Source organism: Asterias rubens, chromosome 18 (genome assembly GCF_902459465.1).
Source record: "Asterias rubens chromosome 18, eAstRub1.3, whole genome shotgun sequence".
NCBI classification, from domain to species: Eukaryota; Metazoa; Echinodermata; class Asteroidea; order Forcipulatida; family Asteriidae; genus Asterias; species Asterias rubens.
The window spans coordinates 9,344,622-9,367,648 of NC_047079.1; the positions used below are offsets into that span (position 1 = coordinate 9,344,622).

The 23,027-nt window shown below is 39.5% G+C and overlaps 1 protein-coding gene across 1 annotated transcript; it reads left to right on the forward strand.

Moving 5' to 3' along the window:
- The first annotated feature begins 16 nt into the window (after window positions 1-16).
- On the forward strand, window positions 17-21,971 carry LOC117302148 (somatostatin receptor type 2-like). The gene is made up of 2 exons (XM_033785952.1): window positions 17-685; window positions 19,728-21,971. Exon 2 carries the CDS (start codon window positions 20,177-20,179, stop codon window positions 21,215-21,217), a length of 1,041 nt encoding a protein of 346 aa, XP_033641843.1. The 5' UTR covers window positions 17-685; window positions 19,728-20,176; the 3' UTR covers window positions 21,218-21,971.
- The last annotated feature ends 1,056 nt before the right edge of the window (window positions 21,972-23,027 follow it).

A 23,027-nucleotide genomic window follows, 5' to 3' on the forward strand; every position in this document is an offset into this window, starting at 1 on the left:
TTCCAAACCACGTATGGTCCGCTGACAGGAACTACAATTCTATATCTCGCAACACTGTGTCACCACCCGCTGTTCAAACCGATAACGGGTTTTCCTCCATGGCGTTGTGAAGAGCGTGCGATTGGGGGCTATCAGTGATGTGATCTTCTCTGTACAACACGCGACCAGATAACACCTGTCTGGAACTCAAACTGCCTGCGCTTGGTCGTTAGCGCACTATGACGCGGGAATTATGTGTACGGTCATAAACGGTTTTGCTGTACTTATCTCACCAAGCAAGAACTTCACACGGTTTGTCTCGCTCGTGCGTGGCTCGCCTGGACGTAGCGTCAGTATCCAAGATAAACTAACCGTGTTTTTCACACGATGAGGTTTTAATTAAGTGACCCCTCTCCTCGTAATTCTGTCAATATTTTCTTTTGTTTAAAACTCTGTATACCAGTGTCTCTGCAGCCTCCTCACGGAAAGGTGTTTTAATAATGAGATAATGATTGAGATGAAACAGTGAGCGGCGGATCGTTTTGTGGAAGGTCTATACTCGATCAAAGGGGCGAGGACGCGTTTCTGGTTTTAGGGATACCAAGGTAGTTCATCAACTGATAGCACCAGTTCACGAAACAGGATCGAGCTGCTTCTCACTCACAACGAACGTTGCTCTAAAGGAAAACTCTCATCAAACATTACGGTAAGTCATTTATGGTTTATTCCACACTCCATAACATTGTTATTTGCTCAGGGTTTGCAAAGCATGTTTTATCCGATGTGGCGATTGTGAGCTTCCTAAAAGAATATTCAATTGGTAAAGAACCGGAGGAAAGTGCTCGTGAAATTTGCTGGCAGTACTGCCGAGCTGAAATGACAGGATACATGCTTTAAATCCTGAGGCGATGCCCGAGGGCTTAACTCATTTTGTGCGAAGTCTTCCATTAGGCACCTTCGAAACCTTCGTTTAACCTCAGATTTCTGGTGAATCTGGCAACGTAACTTGTTTTCTTCCGTTCGCAGTTCAAATCACTTTCCCTAATTCACTCCCAATATGCTTAGTCTCTAATAATATAATACAAAATCAGCATTTAAAACTCGCTTGAGTTGGCGCATTAGCAATTTTAAAGTTCACTATTAAACAGAAACGCCTCTCTTAAAATTAGGCCAATTATGTTTTTTCTTCGGCGACTAAACAAGGTAGCAAGAACTGAAATCACCCTGCACTTGAAAAACTTTGTTTGGAAAACAGCTAGGCCTAACACAACCGTAATTATCATTATAACCTGACTGTGTTACACAAAGGCATGGTAATTACTCAAAATAATTGTTAGCATAAGAACTTACACGGTAACGAGCAATGGAGATGTTGACAGTATAAAACCTTGTGAGAAACGGCTCCCTCTGAAGTAACGTAGTTTTTGAGAATAACGTATTTCTCACTAAAATAATATTTGAACTGAGTTCGAGACCTCGGCTGAGGTCACGAATTCAAGCATCTGGAAGCACACAACTTCGTGTGACAAGGGTGTTTTTTTCTTACATATTTATCTCGCAACTTCGACGACCAAGTGCGTCCAAATTTTCACAGGTTTGTATATGTTACGCATAATGTCGAGATACACCAAGTGAGAAGACTGGTCTTGGACAATACCAAAGGTGTCTAGTGGCTTTTAACGAGTGCAACAAGGGAGCACATTTAATAAAGTCCTCACATAAAAATATTTCTATTGCTGGCTTTAAGCCGTTTGGATGTAACCTGATACGATTCTTCGATCAATTAATGCGGTTAAACAGCTTCAACCATACGACGCAGTATGCATCCCTGTGTGACAATTCTAGATATTGTGAAATGATACGCGTTTAAAGCCATTGGACACTATTGGTAATTACTCAAAATAATTTCCATCATAAAACCTTTCTTGATTACGAGTTATGGGGAGGGGTTGATGGCAAAAAACTTTGTGAAAAACAGCTCCCTCTGAAGTGACGTAGTTTTCGAGAAAGAAGTAATTTTCAACGAATTTGATTTCGAGACCTCAAGTTTAGAATTTGAGGTCTCGAAATCAAGCATCAGGGCTGCAGAAAGCACACAACTTAGTATCGCAAGGGTGTTTTTTCTTTCATTATTATCTCGCAACTTCGACGACCGATTGAGCTCACATTTTCACAGCTTTGTTATTTTATGCATGTGTTGAGATACACCAAGTGAGAAGACTGGTCTTTGAGTCCTCTGACAACTACCAAAAGTGTCCAGCAGGTATTCAACCATACGCCGCAGTATTCATCCCTCTGTGACAATTCTATAAACTGTGAAATGTTCACCGTTTAATAAAAAGGTAAATGTAATTGAAACTGCGGGTGTTTAATGCTGACGAGTGAAAACGTCTCGCCGGAAGACACACACTCTTCATACAGGAGACGTGGCCTATTGACACTTGACAGCTCACCACATCACAATGTTACGCGGTTTAAGTTTCATCGTTTCCCACCCTAAGATCCATCAAAAAGGAGACACAAAATAAAAGTTGCGACACTTTGGGTAATTTGAACAAGGAAAGAAGCTATTTAAATGATCAGTCATGAAGTCTCAAACTTGTGACGGGCGAGAGAGAGAAACGTGTTTTTTTTTCTTCTCTCTCTTCAGAAACGTTCGCTTCCTTTTGATGCTTTTCTTTACGCGACCGGATGGAAAGCAAATACCATGCCGCAGCCACGGTGTTTACTCTCCTTGGTTCAGGGTAAAGCCGAAAGAGTGTTTCCATTCAGTCTGTACTTTTCAGTAACACATCTCTTTCCCCTTCACCCCATCTCAACTTACTCATCTTATTCTCTTGGCGGGACCAGTGGGTGTATGCTTTGGATTAGCTTGGGGATTAATATGTCATTGGTGTCTAATGTACACAAATCACACCACAGCAAGTTCTGTATGATTGTCTGCATCATAATATCGCACGCAGAGAAGTGTTGCATTGCTGTAGTTCATATAAGGCGCGAGATAAATAAATAACCTGACATATCAAAAAGTGAAAAAAGTGCAAAAAGCTCAAAATTCAAAACTACATGAAAAGTAAAGTCTCACATTTCTTTTTACAGTACAAAGAATATTATCCAGTTTTACTCCCTACACTTTCATCCTCAAATTCACATGGGTTGTCCGAAGGCCCGTCGAGTTTTATATTCTCTCTACAAAACATAACCACATTTATACTCGTGTAGAACTCCAAACGTCTAAGCTTTGATCTTGTGAAAATTTCCTTAAACCTCTTTGAGCAAATAAGTTTTTCTTTCAGGGTCCATAGGTCATCCAAAATACCTAACAATTGCAACATATTACCACCGATTCTCTTTAATTTGGCTGTCAAATCGGTCTGGTATAGAATATTTTGAGTGCTCTGCTAAATTGTCCTACACCTCTGGGCAAATAAGACGAATTCTTCCGGGTCTAGGTCATCCAAAATACCGCAAAATGGAGGCCTACGCTGTACTGTATGGCTCTCAAATCGGTCTAGTATATTATATTTTGAGACAGTGGTTATGTTATTTTTTCCTACACCTCGGCAAACAGGAACAATTTATCAGGGCATATGTCATCCAAAATTGATGATACATAAAAAATGTGCAAACTAATTACACTGCACCTCTTTTATGGCTATAATATTTAAAGTATAGAATACCGCCGCTCTGGTAACCCCAATATTGGGCGGGTGCACCCGGATGAGTGCTTGCGTCGGGACACTGTACATTAGCTTTAACACATTAATGCACGGCCTTCGATTCAAACAAAATTAAGGTACTACTCATCTTTGGACAACATCTGACTCAAACACTGTCTCAGGAAAAAATCAATTTCAAACTAACTAATCACCAGGACTAAAAAGTATTTCTGCTCAACCGACTTCCTCATCTGTTAATAATTCCCAGCGTTATTAAGTTGCTCCCAGTGGGCCATTTTTTTGTACGAATATGCATTTTATAATTGTAGCGCGCATATTCGTCACACAGTGACGCTTCTGGCGCTGTAGATCCAATCCTTTTACATCGCACCATGTTAGTTTTTACAAGGTGCTCTGGCGCAAATCAACCAGGGACACTGTGGCGAATGCATAAGGTTGGGATCATAGAGCTATATATAGCTATATGGTTGGGATACACAAAATGAGAGAAAGTTTCACCGACAAATTTGAATCTGAGAAGGCTTCAGGAAAGAAGCCTTTTCAAAGCCTCTGAAAACACACATTCATGCAACAATTAGGGTGTTTTCTGTCACCGTTTTCTTGCAACGTCGCTGGCCAATTAAAGGCAGTGGACACTATTGGTAATTACTCAAAATAATTATCAGCATAAAACCTCACTTGCTAAAGAGTAATGGGGAGAGGTTGATGGTATAAAACATTGCGAAAAACGGCTCTCTCTGAAGTGACGTAGTTTTTGAGAAAGAAGTAATTTTCCACGAGTTTGATTTCGAGACCTCAAGTTTAGAATTTGAGGTCTCGTAATCAAGCATCTGAAAGCACACAACTACGTGTGAGAGGGGTGTTTTTTTCTTTCATAGTTATCTCTCAACTCCGACGACCAATCAAGCTCAATTTCCCAGGTTTGTTATTTTATGCATACATGTATGTTGAGATACACCAAGTGAGAAGACTAGTCTTTGACAATTACCAATAGTGTCCAGTGTCTTTAACCCCAAACATTTACAGGTTTGTAATTAATAAATGCTTACGTTTGGATACACGAAGTAAAGATACTGGTCTTTGACAATTAATAAATGACTACAAAAGTATACACACTGCTTTTAAACATTTTTCTTTCTTTATTAGGAAGTGTTTACCCCATAAATCAGTTTACGCTATATGTTGACTATTATGAGGCCTATTAATTTGTCACAGACGCATTGACTATAGATTATGCGTTTAGTTTCCATTACTACTTCATTTGCCATCAATGCTATTTGCGCAGTTTTTCTATTTTTAGACCGCCTTTCGGTGAATGATTTCGTCCGGCATGATTTTTGCATTATGGCAAAATATTGCGATTGAATGAATTTTGTGCACATCCTGAATGCTAGAGTATTGAGTTGCAAGTGATGAATTGTAAGTGCATTATGTGAAGCATTTCGCTCACCATGATATTCTCGAAAAAATCTGTCACTCATATTTTTGAGTCTTTTTTTAATACAATCTTTGCTTGTGAAGTATGTGAAAGGTGATTTGAGCTATACAACCATCCACGTGAGCGGAAGAAGGGCATGAGGTTATATGCCATTCTACCCGCACAAGTGCTTTTCTCGAGTAACAGAAACCCCCAAGCAATAAAATGGCACCTGACGAAAAAAAAAACGTACTTTACAAATCTTAAAATACGGTAACATTATTGTTGCTAAAGACATGTTTTCAAATTCCAATGCAGAACTCGACCTTCCTAAACCCATGATGGCAGTGGATGACGGAAATCAACAAACTAGCACGACTAGCTCACCTGCAAATTAAATTTAACAGCTCTTGTATCGTTGCGGTACCCGCTGTCAAAACACAAGGTTCGAACTGCCTCTACCGGGCAACCTCGGTAGTCTAGTTGGTAAGACACTGCTCTAGAATTGCAAGGGTCGTGGGTTCGAATCCCACCCGAGTAACATGCCTGTGATATTTTTTTTTTCACAGGATTCAGGAAAGTGCTTAGTATACAGTGCTAAAACACATAGGTGTATGGATAAAAAAAACATTATATATTAGCTTGATTATTGAAGAAAGACCGCCAGAAATAATGTAAAATTGTAACCATGTGAAAAAAAAACTATTGATTGATAAAACTATTCATCTGGCAAACTCGTCCGTACATTATTTTTACTCAATCTATTTTCAACTCGCTATTGTTATTGATCGATAATGTTAAGAAAATAAAACGCTCAGTTATTAAAAATAAATAAAAATATCATAAAAATAGAGAGAGCCAAAAAGGGGGTCATGGCCGTCGATCTTGTTCGATTAAAAGCACAGTGTGTATCTCGATCTCCAATTAAAGAGAAATGTAACATCTTTCAGCTCAAACCAAATGAACATCTTGAAGCTCAAACACAACATTCAATACTGAATGAATGATAGAAAAGTTAGTTTGATATTGGACACTGGACATTCACATAGGTTTGTACAGTGAATGTCTATATTGTAAATCAATATTGGACATTGGTCATTTACTTTGGTTTTGTACTGAAAATGCCTACATTGTACATCATTATTGGACATTAGACATTCACGTTGGTTTGTACAGTGAATGTCTACCTTGTTACTCGATATTGGACATTGGACATTCACTGTTCGTACAGCGATTGTCAACTTTGACATTTCGACCTGGACAGTCACGTATACAAAATGTTGGCACACGTTTTTTTAATTATTTTTTATTAATGGATGTTGGACATTGGTGTACAAACAAATGTGGATGTCCAAAATCGAAATCAAATCAACCAAACTCTGAAATGTCATAATAATCTAGGCAGGTCCTTTATGTAGACCAGGCCTGACTTAGGGCCACACTGACACACCAACATGCCCGCATGCAAAATAGCCCCTGTCTGCCGTAAACCACGATTTGGGACTCGAATCCTAATTTGTCTTTAGGCATGTCACGAATCACAGCACACAAACTGTTTTCATTTATCAATCTATCGAGCGTGCTCCCAATCTTTCGGCAAAATCTTGTTTTTTGTGCAAAATTATAATGTACCACGTATCATAAAATACCCCGTTCGTTTTTCCCCCAAAACACACTCAACATTGTCAAACTATTACTGTCATTAACTTTTGTTTTCTTTTTTTGGAGAGCTCATTCTATCGTTTGAAGGCATTGAACACTTTTGGAAAAAATTACTCAAATTAATTGTCAGCATAAAAACTTACTGGTAACAAGCAATGGAGAGCTGTTGATGGTATAAAACATTGTGAGAAACGGCTCCTTCTGATGTACGTAGTTTTCGAGAAATAAGTAATTTACCACGAATTTGATTTCGAGACCTCAGATTTAGATATTGAGGTCTCGAAATAAAGCTTCTTAAAGGACACAACTTCGTGTGACAAGGGTGTTTTTTCTTCTTCCATTATTCTTTCGCATCTTCGATGACCAATTGAGCTCAAAGTTTCACTGGTTTGTTAATGTATGCATAATTATGTTGAGATGCACCTAGTGAGAAGACTGGTCTTTGACAAATTGCCAATAGTATCCAGTGTCTTCAAGGAATGATGACTCCGCATCATTAAATGCTAGCGCAGCACAAGAGCCAAGAATTGTGTCCAGTATTCAGTTTCAACAAATTCTGATGATGAAGCCCAAACAATTATTGCTGAACAATCTGATTATCGTTGGCTTCCTTGGCATCGCAAATACCTTCTTGGAAGTTCCTTAAAATCTCTCCGCTCCGAGACATCAACTTACATGTATGTAAAACGCTGCCAACAGTTAGATCAATAAATGTCTTGCATCAAGTGTCAACACAATAATAGATAAAAACAAAACCCTAGTTTGAGTTTATTGGGGGTTATGAACGAACAACGAACGCGCATGAAATAGAAATATTAAAAAACGACGAGCAAGAAAAATAGAAGTTCTTTATATCTTCCCCGTCCGAGACATCAAAGATATCATGTGCGACGTGGTGGCTTTCTGAGTTGAATCAATAAATATGTGTCTCGCAGTGCAATAACAAACAACTGGTGACGTTCTTTGCTCTTTGATGTGACACATTCGCCCCAACCTTTTGGCCTTGATGGGGATTCTATAAACCATCTGGTACAAGTAGTTTTCGTCGAGTGGGGACGCTGCAACGGATGTTTGTGTTTCAGAATAGAACTCTTTGTGAAATTCGTCACTGTTTTCAAGGTTCGGGCGCCATCAGTGACAAAAACACTTGCTTAGATGTAGTGCCGCTCTCTTTTCAAAATTGTTCCTGCTGCTGAAACGCAATGCTCTCAAGCATTGGAGGCGAGTCTAATTTGAGAGTAGGGTTGGGTGGGTTTGGGGCTTGTCTAATTTGAGTATTTGGGTTGGGTGGGTTAGCAGGGACAGGGCACGGATCGCGATTGCCCAATCGGTTTTCGGTCTGTGTCTGCTGCTGAAACGCAATGCTCTGCAGCAGTGGGGTGAGTCTAACTTGAGTACTAGGGTTGGGTGGGCTTGGGGCGAGTCTAATTTGAGTATTTGGGTGGGATGGGTAAGCGGAGACGGGGGAACGGATCAAGCATATTACTCGGGTGGGTTTCGAACCCACGACCCTTGCTGTTCAAGAGCAGTGTCTTACCAACTAGATTTCCCGGTGGCATTGTGTCCCTCTAATAATTCAACATGTCTTACCTTAATGCCTGATTCGGACGGTTGAAGTTTCCAGAATGAAGATTCGTGCGTTCACTTTATTTGTCCGGTGCCTTCAATTTGTTAACTGAACGGGAGATAATCAAAATCACGAGTTGAGAACAGGACAAACTGGGCACAGTAAAACAAGTATACGTGGTATAATTTATTCTGATGTTATCATTCGCCGCTCTTTGCTCTTTTTTGAAAGGTAAATTATAATAAGTTCTTGACAACGTATAACAAAATAAGCTTTAGTGTCCTGTTCTCCACCCCAAACTGTAATTTGTTCAATTGATTAAAGTCACCTGGAAATATATTTTTTCCTCTTTCAAACATAAGAGTATATGCTTACGAACAATACAACAATTTTATTAGTAATTGTTTGTCACAATTTATATGTTTAAAAAATATATAAAGTTGTTTGGGGGGCTGACTCCGCCTACCCCTTTTGTGACGTCATTCGAGGCAGACTTTGCCTGCAATGCGTATAGTAAACACACGTGCAAAGTAAATTTACGTCCAAGTCGTGAGTTGGTACATTTCAAACAGTGTTTTTCTGCATTCAGCAGCAATACACCTGGTCGGCATTGCCGGAAAAAAACAATTTTTTTTTTTTTGAAACGTACAAACTCACAACTTGGTCCGTACATGTACTTTGCAATTGTGTTTACTCTACGCATTAAAGGCAAAGTCTGCCTCGATTGACGTCACGAACAGCGCGCTCTCGGGTCGGGGTCAATTCTTAAATTTGTAAATAACATAAGAACTGATTTTTTAAAACCTTAGTTAACTGTTTATTCACATTCAACTCATCAAAACACATAATATTAGTGACAAAAGCTTTATTTTGAAAAAATACCACTTCCAGGTGATTTTAAACACAAATAGTAATGAAGAGTGTCTCATTTGACTGATAAAAAAATTGCCTCCTGACGACGACTAGAGCAAGCTAGTCGAAACGTTGAGACCAAATTAAGAACTCAATCCGCGGTAGTGTAGTCAACAACGATCCTACATGCTAATGTAGTAGTCCCAATTTTATATACCTTCAGCAAAGGTAAGAATATAGAAAGACAGTTCTCTAAAAAACAAACTCTACCTGGCAAGTAGTAGATACACACATGATGTTACCGCAAACCTAATACATATTGATACCTCACCATGCATTGCTTCAAATTATTAGTCGTAAAAAGTGTCTTATTTGACTATCCTCTCAGTTTGATTATAGTAATGCATCCTTTCCAAAAACCCGGAATGTTTTACTCGTCGGTAGTTCGAGTGGTCTACCACGTCATAGTCGACACAGTACTAATGTCTATTCACTCAGGCGTACTAATGACAACTTATGCGGGCCGAGTTGCCATTGTGTTTCATTAACTCCTTAGTCTTATGGTACAGGTGTGCGTGTCTTCTGAGGGAACGTGGGTGGACGTTTTAGCAATGGTTGAATCAATGTCTAACCAGGCTGGGATAATAAACGCATCGAGCGGAGACTACGAGCATTGATCTATGAATCTACCAGGCTGTGTTACACACGATTGAGTTATGCTTGAATGTCGCTGTTAATACCCATATCTTAGTTTCATTTTTAAAGGGAAGGTGTACTCATTTTTTAATTTACGCATACACCGATGTGTGTTCTGCATAGTCAGTACTTTCCTGCGGTCTATAAACAAAAAATATCACAGGTATATTACTTAGGTGGGATTCGAACCCACGACCTTTGCGATTCTAGAGCAGTGTCTGACCAACTAGACCACAGCGATTGCCCGGTGGCTAGAGGCAGTACGAATCCTATGTTTAGCAGCAGGTACTGCAAACGATTTAACATATGTTAAATTTGCATCGGTGATAAAGAATATATATATATTTTACCCATAAACCGATGAGTGTTAGCACTGTACACTCAGAATGTGGACGTCTGGTATTTTTCAAACTAGACAAGTATTCCTATTGGTGTATCCCAACATTTGCGTACAATTATAAACCTGTGAACATTTGAAATCAATTGGTTATCGATAATGCAAAAGATTAATGTAAGAAAAACACCATTGTTGCAAAATTAATGCCGAAATAGGGCTTCAGAGTTGTTGAGTGAGAAATTACCTCTTTCTCAAAAAGTACGTTACTTCAGAGGGAGCCGTTTCCCTCAACGTGTATACAACCAACAGTTCTCCATTACTCGTTACCGAGTAAGCTTTTATGCTTTCAATTATTTTGATTAATTACCAATAGTGTACAGTGCCTTAAGGTACACGGGCAGTTTTATACCAGCCTCAGTTTCGTGCCGTTCTCGTGATTTGACCCGAAAAAGAGCTTACAATGGTTTCCCTGCGCTTAGGATTTCAAACCGTGTCTGTGTATTTCTTTTAACGTTTAGAGATCTTATCTTCCATGAGGAGACAAATTATTGCACAGCTGTAAACTCTTACTGATTCTTCAGAAAGTTCACTTAAAATAACAAAATATATCCATGTTCTGATGAACACATTTCAAGATCTTTCTGATGATTCAAGGTTCAAGGTTCAAGGTTCATTTTATTTCCACAGTATCAAAAGACAAAAAACAATATCAAACAGCAGTCACAAGAAATCATTACAACAATGAAAAATAATCGTTTCGCAACATAGGTTTAAAGAAATAGATGCATAACAATGTTGACACTGCAGAGGGATCCATTTAAGAAGCAAAGCTTGTAGGCAATGGTCCCTTATGACATGCATATGCATTGAGATTATAAAATAATGTCAAGTGAACCGTAGAGGTCCGTGGTCGAGTCGAGCCACAAATGAACAAAATGAAACATTTCCCTATGTTGAGTGTAATTTGAATTATCCTGACGGTTGGACAAAATCTCCCCGATTGAAATACGTACATGTTGCGAGCCGCAGTATCGCTGTGGGGCATTGATGTTGCTTCGCGATCATCGGACCCATCTTTCGGTCTGTTAGGGCTATATTGAAAAATAAAAATAGGCTATATTCGTCTTAAAGGCAGTGGACACTATTGGTAATACTCAAAAATAATTATCATCATAAAACCTTTCTTTATTACGATGGTGAGAGAGGTTGATAGTATAAAACATTGTGAGAAACAGCTCCCTCTGAAGTGACGTAGTTTTCGAGAAAAAAAGTAATTTTACACGAATTTGATTTCGAGACCTCAAGTTTAGAACTTGAGGTCTCGAAATCAACTATCTAAACGCACACAACTTCGTGTGGCAAGGGTGTTTTTTCTTTCATTGTTATCTCGTTACTTCGACGACTGATTGCGCTCAAATTTTCACAGGTTTGTTATTTTATGCATATGTTAAGATACCCCAACTGTGAAAACTAGTCTTTGACAAATACCAACAGTGTCCACTGTCTTTAACAAAATTGTTCTCATATCTCGGAGGAGCTGCAATAATCAACCACAGCCGACGCTCGAAGCGCCGCCGGCGACCACAAAAACTTACCGAATCATTTTGAAGACTTCGGTTGCTTGCCAACACGGTTTTTTCCCTCAGTCATCACAATTTTAATGAAAACGGTACAATTTATATATACATATATATATTCAGGTCAATTCAATCTGTTCCAACAACAATATTTACGTACAGTGGTAACAAATAAATGCGAGTTATCACGGAGCTCGAAAAGTTAACGTTCCTCGCAATCTGGATAAGAGCCCAGTTGTATCGAGTTAGCAACCATTGATTTTAATTTGTGAAAATTTTGATTTGTGCGGTCAGCGCAGGAAGCTTCGAGTCCCATTGGAGATATTGATCAGTCGTATGTTTTAAGGAAAAGTTCACTTGATAGTTTTATTGCAAAAAAAACCAAAGCTATAGTTTGCACATGTTATGAGTTATCTTTGATAATAAACAACAATAACGAACTATAAACTTGTTTAGTATAGGGCACCGGAGAACCTTTGAAATTATAAAACACTGTTGGAGTAGGCCAGCCAAAGTGTGAAATTACACTTTGGACGGCATAGTTTGTAAATGGACGACATCCATGCTGGATGTATGGATCATGGGCTCGGAAAGACGAAGGGTTGATGCCAAGCTTGATTGAAAAAAAAAAAATAATTAATGTTCTTTATCCCCGATGCAAATTTAACATCTATTAAAGCTTGATTTTGAATTTTAAAGTCATTTTTCGGTCAAAAGGTAAAAAAAAAAGGTCAAAAATCAATTTTCAAAATGTGTGTATTTTTTGGGGCTGGTCTACTTTTTGAAACAGAACACACTTGGAAGTAATGTGGTCTTAGAAAAATAGGTAATTGATGAGAGAAGCTAATACCCTGATCACACTGGACTGTACTTTTCAACCCCTCAGCCACCCGGGCCCGGAGAGACGCAGTTGTAATATCCCATGATATGTTGAATTCACAAGCAAATATTTTCCCTCGACTGAAAATTACCGTTGTGTCTACGAACGCTCCTTCCTCCCACACGGTTTGCAAATTAGACTTGACATCATCAGCGCGCATCAATCAAATCTTACCGGGGTTCGGTGGGAAATTTATAGCACTCCTTTGTGTTCCAACCTCGCTCAAGAACTTGTGATTTTGTAATACAGGAGTTTGACTAATGGCTCGATTGCAATATAATGAGGTTATTGATATGTTTGAATGGCGTTGCTTCTATTTTTGAAACTTTGTTCGAGTAAACTGAGTCATTAGTGAGCGGTTAAATGGCGTCATGCCTCTCTGATTTGTGCTCTGGGGTAGTTTTTGAACGGAAATAAACGCAAAGGGACGGAGCAAATATTGGATTGATTGCGCAAGACGGCGGGCAAATAAATTGGTTGATTTGTGTTTTGGGTGATAGTTGTTGAATAGTAATAGTTGGGGTGTGTTTTATGGCTTGATGTTTGGTGACTTTGGTTGATGGCAGTGCCACCTGTTGCGTTGTTTGTGGGGGCTAGTGTATGTTGTGCTGGGGTTTGATGATATAGTACTGTTGCTATAGACAAGTATAGACTGGTGCTGTTGTTTTGTTGCTGGTGCCGCCGGCGTTAAGTCACACGTTTTGCGCCATTTGATTTGGCACAATAATGAGATCGTTTAGTTTGAATGGGAATTACCATTCAATCAAGAAGTTAGAATTCACGCACTGCGTCATTTGAAGTTGACGCAACTTCTCCCGTTGGACAGTCGGTTGTCTGAGCGAGCCTCTAGCCGGGGGGCTCCCAGGGCTCCTGGCCGGTGCGATCGGTAGACTCCGGAGTATAGACAAGTCGACTCGGGTTACCTACTCGTTGGGCGCGAGACGATGATATGATGGGACCCTTGGTGTCTTTAAGATGAGTGGAGAGAGGATAATGGCCTCGTTGATGAAAAGGAGGAGGCGGGGATGAGGTTGGGCAATAATCAGAACGGGGAGGAAAGATGATGCGGGATGTAAACAACACAGATCTAGTGGGGACATCACGAAGGAAAAATTTCATTCACGGGAAAACATTCTCCCAATTTCCAATCGATTGATTGGTGTTTCTATAGTTTATCCCAAACAAAACAAACTCCAAATACCTCATTCTCTGCTTCTTCGCCCGTCTCTTTTTCTTTGCACTTAAAGGTAGGACACCTTTCGCAATTATCAAAGACCAGTGCCCTCACTTGTTGTATCCCAACATATGCATACAATAACAAACCTGTCAAAGTTAAGGCCCAGTTGGTCATCGAAGTTGCAAGTTACGAATGAAAGAAAAAACACCCTTGCTGCATTACGTTGTGTGTTTTTTATTAATTATTTAGCATTTAATTACTTGAGTGAGAAACTACCTCTTTCTCAAAAACTACGTTACTTCAGAGGGAGCCGTTTCTCACAATGTTGTATACTATCAACAGCTCTCCATTGCTCGTCAAGGAAGTCTTTATGCTAACAATTGTTTTGAGTCATTACCAATAGTGTCCAGTGCCTTTAACTGAAATATATATCTCGACTTCATTCCGAGATGCCTGCGAGCAAAACAACGCGGATGAACGGTAATACCTGGCGTAACATACACGTCTTGCGTGGGTTTACAACTTAAGGGTGGACCCAGTTTCGAAATCGCTAGATCACGTATACGGACAGGACATATCCCAACCGAATATCCATACCCAATGATTAAAGGCAGTGGACAATATTGGTAGTTGTCAAAGACTAGCCTTCACAGTAGGTGTATCTCAACATAAGCATAAAATAACAAACCTGTGAAAATTAGAGCTCAATCGGTCATCGAACTTGCGAGATAATAATGAAAGAAAAAACACCACTGCAGTTGCAGAAAACTGCAGCAACATCAACAAGAAAAGCAACGATAGCCAAACATCCATAGAAATAACAACAACCTGAACATCACGAAGCAAGCAAAAAAAAAAAAAAAAAAAAAAAAAAAAGAATAAAAAAAACAAAGAAAACCAAACAAACAAACAAACAAACAAACAAACAAACAAACAAACAAACAAACAAACAAACAAACAAACAAACAAACAAACAAACAAACAAACAAACAAACAAACAAACAAACAAACAAACAAACAAACAAACAAACAAACAAACAAACAAACAAACAAACAAACAAACAAACAACAAACAAACAAACAAACAAACAAACAAACAAACAAACAAACAAACAAACAAACAAACAAACAAACAAACAAACAAACAAACAACAAACAAACAAACAAACAAACAAACAAACAAACAAACAAACAACAAACAAACAAACAAACAAACAAACAAACAAACAAACAAACAAACAAACAAACAAACAAACAAACAACAAACAAACAAACAAACAAACAAACAAACAAACAAACAAACAAACAAACAAACAAACAAACAAACAAACAAACAAACAAACAAACAAACAAACAAACAAACAAACAACAAACAAACAAACAAACAAACAAACAAACAAACAAACAAACAAACAAACAAACAAACAAACAAACAAACAAACAAACAAACAAACAAACAAACAAACAAACAAACAAACAAACAAACAAACAAACAAACAAACACCCCTACAAAAACTGCAACAAACAAAACAGACACAAATTGTATTACTAATGATAAACTAAAGCAACACCCTAACCTTAAACGAGCCCAATAAAAATACTACAAAAAGTATACAAAATAGTGCAATATATCTTATTAAAGTTGTGTAGGGTATTATCTAAGTATCATCTATTTAACCGGAAATAACTTGTTATATTTTGCTATACTTCACCCCGTTATTTCTTATCAGTTCACCTTCGTTTAAGCATGCGAAACCGATAGGGATCGGTTTCTTCCGCTAAACGATGGTTAGAGGCAATGATGTGCTGGGTGATACACATTACCTGCGTACAGCGATAGTCCACCCTCCCTCGGGATACGGCCGATGAAAGATACCGTAGCGAAGAAGGTTTGAGGGAAGACGTGAGATAAATTACAAGAGTTGAATATTATGTGTGCCCTGCATATGGGTTTTTGGAAAGGGGGTAGGAGCAACTTGAAATGCGGAGACAACCACGCACAACTTTACAGACTCCCTTGTGGTGTACGGGTTGCACAGAGAATTCTTTTGCGGGGTCCATTATCCCTATGTATTAAATACCCCACACCGACGCTCCCGTAAGCTCAAGCAGCAAAGTGTTGCATACACTGTGGACATTCTTTTGAACACTAAACATCAGTGTGTTTGTATGGAGCTACCCTCCGAGCACATTGTAAAAATGACTCGAGGGTTGACCCCAAAATAGGGTCTTTACGGAAACGCGACCCCGTTCTGTCGTAGATCAGCGGAACTCACAGAAAAGAAAATATGTAGGTTGCTGGATCGATCGTCTGGTTGTTTGTCTTATGTTTCCATTGAGCTTTATCTGCCGCGTCTTTTTATATGGATCTTTATATGACAGGTCTGCGGGTTAAGAGATGTCACGTGTATTCCTTTTTGTGGTCGCAATTTTTTCCCCTTCAAATAAAGTCGGCTAGACGAGTTTTCTTTATTAGGGACACGTAGGCCTTTATCCCAAATATGTTCATGAAAAGGTAAACACAGGTACAAATCACGCCTATGCGGCTGATCCCACTTCTGCCACCATGAGCATTGTGGAACTTGCGCAACGACTTGAATATAACGACATAAATATACAAAATGTCGCTATCTTTTTTGTTGTACCAAGCAGGTAAGAAGTACATCGATTACAAAACAAAAGACTTTCTGTCTTCAATAATACTGTAACTAATTACGGAACGTCACTTTGTCGTATCATTTAAACCTTGGAAACAATCAGTTTTAATTTCGTTCTCAACGAACTTTAATTACGAAAATTTGTCAGTATCAAACAAATCAGCAGATAAAGCTGTCTGCTATCTTGAAGAAAATTTGTGCACGTTTGTTTAGTCTGATCGTAGTTTTGACTTATCGCTCTCTTTTTCATTTTCCCACAGTCATTTCAAGTTCAGTGTTTAAAGGTCATTCGATCGCTAAAGCGGGCATTAAGATTTGTCTTTTTCTGCTTCAGCGAAGAAAAAAAAAGAACCCGTTGCCAAGATGCTCTCGTAAGCGTGCTGACAGCTTAAGAACCGTCGGGGATAATAACGCCTGGCGCCGGCGGGCATACAGCCACTCCGTCTCGCTCTCGCTTCGCTAATTATATTTCACAACATGCCGTAAAACTTAACATACACTGTTTTCGTAGTACGTTATTAGAGCACGTCTATACCACTCCTTAGTGCGTGTACAGCTATTACAGGTATGTGCTTACAGCACACTGTCACAAATCGGTAGCCCAGTTAGATGTATGCACTCTAACTTTGTTGGCTTATTAAAATGGATAGTGTTTGGTTTGGTAAATATGTGCAAGTATTTGCCACAATCCTCACCAATAGCTTTATATTAAAAATTGATATTAAGTTTGTTTCTATGATGACATGCACATTGAAAATTGGATTTTGCAACCCATGCATGTGTTGGGTTTGGAAAACATCATGTGTTTCTACTTGCCAGGAATTGACTTGGGAAGATTTGTTCGTTTATGAACTTGTATTGTTTTATATTCTACTACCGCGGAGTAGACTTTCGGAATTCGGGAGACTTCTCAGTTCTGAAAAGAATGGTCCTGCTGTGCGGCAGGTTTGGAAAATCGGCCGGGACTACCACTTAAGATTTAGTGGATTGATGATCGAAGGGGGGACTTCTCTTTATAAACTTCACTACAGCGGAGTGAGATCTGCTTTGAATGTTTTGCACGTATTTAGGATGTTGCCGTTGCTAGGTGCAGTAGCCAGTATAGCACAGGAAATTGGCACAACGCGATATTGCGTTAGCTGAAATAGGTTTTCAGGAAGAAAGAAACAAAAGCCACGGTATTGTTCTTTGATGTTCCGACTGCTAATTGGCCTATGACATTTTCTTTTGAGGTTTTGTTTGTAAGGGAAGACGGTGGTAAGCATTACATACGAATTGTGGTCAAAATACAAAATAGGTCCACATAAATAAGGCTCAGTGGACTTACACAAGTCCATACACGCAACTCTGTAGTTCGGTACACTTAAAGGGACACGTTGTCTTAGATCGGATGAGTTGGTCTTTGAAAAGTGTTTGAAACCGTTTGTTATGAAATGCATATGATTAGGAAGATATTTTGGAAGGAGGATATAATGATCAACTGAAATGCATACGTTAGATAATAGATGTTTTAGAAGTAGAATGTAAAGATCAACACAAACATTTCCTCGAAATTGCCTGGTTATCCTTTTAGGTCGCGAACTAACACCGGTCGGCCATTTTTCGGAGTCAAAATTAAGTTAGAACTCTTTGCGAAATCACCCCCTGGGCCTTTAAATGAAGACTATGCTCATTATTGTTAAATTGGAAAGTTAGGGAAAGTCTCTGTTACTGTATTCATGTTACTGTTTTCATTCATTCAAGTTTAGTTGAGGACGCCCTTGGTCAATGTGGATTGTTGTTCTGCAGTTAGTTGCATTAAATGACATTATTTGGAAGCAATTAGTTTCATAAACTACCGTATTTAATAATAGCTCCTCGCAGTTTATCTGCACTTTTTCTTTGGGGAAAGGAAATTGGTTGAACATATTGTCCACCTTGCCAGCCGAGGAATCCATATCTGTGACGTCAGCTAATACGTACACGTCATTGTTAATTGTGACATGAGAATTATGAATGATAACTCTCGACAAATCACGGAACATATTACACAGGGCATAGAATAAACAGATAGACGTGTTTTACCCTCGTTGAATAGACGGGAAACTAAACTCTTGCCTTAGGTACAAAAAATAATTCATAATTAACTCTTGGATCCGCTTATTACTCTAACTTAGGTTGTATTACTAAATAGACCTTCGCTCGACATTTCTATACCGAACGAGCGCTATACAACGAACAAATATTACGTATCCCGTCTGTTCGTTACATCGGCGTTTTAAAGACACTGGACACTAGTGGTAATATTGTCAAAGACCAGTCTTCGCACTTGGTGTATCTCAACATATGCATGAAATAACAAACCTGTGAAAATTTAAGCTCAATTGGTGGTCGAAGTTGCGAGATAATAATGAAAGAAAAAACGATGTTGAGTGCTTATATATGTTTGATTTACAGACCTTAAAATCTAATTCTGAGGTCTCGAAATAAAATTTGTGGTAAATTACTCATTTCTCGAAAACTACGTTACTTCAGAGGGGCCGTTTCTCACAATGTTTTATAGTATCAACAGCTCCCCATTGCTTGTTACCAAGTAAGTTGTTATGCTAATAGTTATTTTGAGTAATTACCAATAGTGTCCACTGCCTTTAAAGGCACTGTATCTGATTTCACGAGACGCCATAGGATTAATCCTATCTCAAGTTAGGACGAGTAATTCTAAATTAGGATGGGTTCAATGCGTCCTAACGTCTTTGGATACGGAGTTGGACTCGTTCTGAGACCTGAGATTGATCCTAAGTTAGGATGAGTTTGGTGAAACCGACGGCTGCTGGACACCTTTGGTAATTGTCCAAGACCAGTGTTAAAATCTCGCTTAGTGTATCCCAACATATGCATCAAATAACAAACATGTGACAAGTTTGGGCTCACTTTGTGCTCAACTATAATTTCAGCGAGAAACCAACTCTCTCTCAAAAACTACGTTACTTCAAAGGAAGACATTTCTCTTAATGTTTTATACTACCAACAGCTCTCCATTGCTCGTTACCAGGTAAGTTTGCCAACAATTGTTTAGGGTAATTGCCAATAGTGCCCAGTGCAAATCACAACGCAACCTACGAGCAAAAGCGATTAATAAATTTCGCTTCATCGTTGCCTTCAAACGGAACTCATTTTTATTTAGTCTGACAGACATTCCATTTCCACCCAAATCCATGAGAATATTTGCTTTTTCATCTAACCCCCCGAACCTCATTTATTTCACAGGTTACTCTTCGGTCGACCAAGCCTTCGTCTGTCGGACTTTAAGCCGTTAAAGTGTGTCTGCCTGACTAGACGTGGAAACCAGTCGTCCATAGAGCAGCAGCCTCTATCAACCCAACACATTTTGTGCTGATCGAGGTAAGAGTGACGCGTAGCTTTTGACTCGTATCAAGACTACACGAGCAGATTACGGCGTTAAGTTGACCGTTGTTTTTTATTAGTTGTCGAGTGGAAGAGCTGACCTATTTTTTGGTGTACCCTCGAGACCATAGCGCCATCTGTTGTCCATGACATTTGGAATGACTAATCGCTGCGAATTAATTAAACCGTAATTGGATCAACTGTAATATTCATCATTGTCAAACCGGGATCTTGCAGACAGTTTTGTTTTTTTACTTTGAGGAACAAAACCTTCGGCACAGCGTGGCAAGTGGAGCATTGTTTGTGCAAAAATGGCGTCCGTCGGCAATTCTACCGAGGAGCCGTTTGCGGACTTGTATGGTGATTCTGATTGGATCTACTCTGTGACCGGGTCCTTTTCGTACATTGTTTGCGTCATCGGACTGCTGGCGAACACCTGGGTCATCTGCGTTTTGCTATGCAAGCTCGGACTAAAGACCGCTGGTAATATGTACATCCTCAACCTGGCCATTGCCGATGACCTTTTCTTAGCTGGTCTTGCCCTCCAGGCTGCCTACCAGATCACGGAGGTATGGCACTTCGGGGAGTTTCTATGCCGTGCCGCGCTGGCGTTCGACGGTCTGAATATGTACGCGAGTGCCTTCTTCGTGACGGCTTTGAGCATCGAGAGGTACATGGCTGTCAGCCGGTCCAGCCGGGCCCGGCTCCATCGCAAACGGCGCCAGGCTGCTGCTGTTAGCGTCATCATCTGGGTGATTTCTATACTAGCCGCCATTCCGACGCTTCTAGCAAGTTACTACATCACCAACACGAGGGAAGACTACATCTGCATCACGACGTTCTCAAACTTCGGCGAACCGGGCGTTGAGTTCTGGAACCAGGCGTTCATCACCTACAACTTCGTTCTCGGACTCTGCGTGCCGCTACTGGTAAGCTGCTTCTGCTACGGTATGCTGATTGTTCAAATGAGACAAGTGTCAATGCGGAATGACGCCGGTGCTGACGTCAAACGCGTCACGCGTATCGTCACCGGAGTGGTCGTAGTCTTCTTTCTGTGCTGGGCGCCGTTCTATCTAGTACGAATGATACTAGTCTATAACCCAAGCCTCATGTACTGGAGTGGTAAACCATTTGTGTTCGAGCTTAGTCTTTGCTTCACGTATATAAACAGTTGTGTCAATCCTTTTATTTACGCGCTGATTAGTGAGAAGTTCAGGGAGAACTTACCGTGTTTGGCACTCCGGGGTCGCGGATACATCAGCGGGAAAAGAACTGCCGTCTGTGACCGGAACTCGACGGCACTGACGGACATCCATCGGAACTCTGTCATAACAAACAATGATTCTAGTTAGATAATCTACTCTCTGATTTTGAAGAGCTGTGAACTTCACGTGAACTTCGTGAAATGTTTTCGCTGAAGAGATTTTTTGCGTTGTCCGGATTAACTTTAGCTGGTTCGCGGTACAGTGCAATGCTGCGCTGGTAACAGTGGCATTATGTCTGCCTAGTGAACATAACTCTATAAAAAGACCCGCCTGTGCCATGGTACCAATGTTAACGGGTTATCATGAAGACGAGCAGAGTATACTGTTCGAAACGTCGAGACCACGCGGGATCGTTACAGAGCCACCACTCCCCCAAACAATATTTATACCTGGTTGTACTGGCATGTTTACTAGATATAGTTATAGTTAGGTTGTAACAAATTGTGGCTAGTTGAATTGTTTAACAAAACAATCTAACCTCAGCAGGTAAACACTTCGGCGGTGGAGCAGCAAAAGTAAAGTCTACTAGGAGTCTTTCCTTGTAAAATGGCACAAGCGTGATAAAGTTCTAAAGGTTAATAACCTCCAACAAGGGAACTTTCAAGAGCCCCTTTTCATGCATAATCAACGATTTTGTATTCCACGCAGTAAATTCAAACGCCCTCTTTTTCATTATAAATACCAATGAATTAATCAGCAGTAAATGAAATGATTGTCGAGGAATAATTTAAAGTATTATTGACATTTGATATCATATTAAATCTATTCATTTGTTACCGTCTCATAAAGGCATTGGACACTATTACTCAAAAATAAATGTCGGCAAAAAAACTTACTTTGTAACAAGCAATGGTGAGCTGTTAAAAGTATTATACATTGTGAGAAACGGGTCCCTCTGAAGTAACGTAGTATTCGAGAAAATATTTGAATTTTATTTCGAGACCTCAGAATAAGATTGTGAGGTCCCGAAATAAAGCTTACAACTTTGTGTGAGCAGCGTGTTTTTTCTTCCATTGTTATCTCGCAACTTTGACGCCATATTGAGCTCAAATTTTCACAGGTTGGTTATTTTATGCATATTATGAGATACACCAAGTGAGAAGACTAGTCTTTGACAATTATCAACAGTGTCCACTGCCTTTAACCTAGGACACCAAGATGGTTTATTGTTCATTACCATTCGGACATCTATGTTCATATAATGTATACAGCTATTTACAGACAGCATATGTACACAGATCACTTGATTTTAAATACAAACTATACTATATTCGCATATTCAATTGGTTATATATATCGCTAAGTATTTTCAATTGAGTTCATTGACAGCAAACCAGAAGTTGTTGAAGACAAGTTGGTAATCTGTTCTCTCTTAAATACACCTCTTCAGTTCATTGGTGCCTACTCGAATCACAACAGCTCTCCAGATTGAAGCCTTCACTTTGCATTTGCTATATCACTAAACAATATTTTCCAGCTAATTCCGGCAGTGCGGCTAGTTGCCGATGGGCAAGTACTGTACATAATCCTTTCAAAAAACACACAAACATACACGTTAGTGATTTTCGCCTCTTTATTTAATCGATACGCATTATGGGATGTGTTGGGAATCTCACCGCTAAGTACCAAGAACACCTGTTCAGGGGTGAGTATCATCGAGGGGGAATTTATCATATTACGGACTCGAAGGCGACAAGAGTTGAGGGGGGGGGGATCATTAACAGCAAAAACTTCCTAAAGGGGGACATGCACCGTTATCAAGATGCCACCATCTTGGTCATGTTCCTTGTAGCTAGTAGCAGTAATGAATGGTAACACCCAATACACAAGAATGGAACCAGACTGTTTTTCCTTACAGCCTCGTTTTAAAGGGGTACATTGACCTTTATTTTGTTCT

What these genes read in the sequence shown, in the direction of transcription:
- LOC117302148 (XM_033785952.1), top strand. Translation starts at nt 20,177, where the DNA reads ATGGCGTCCGTCGGCAATTCTACCGAGGAGCCGTTTGCGGACTTGTAT.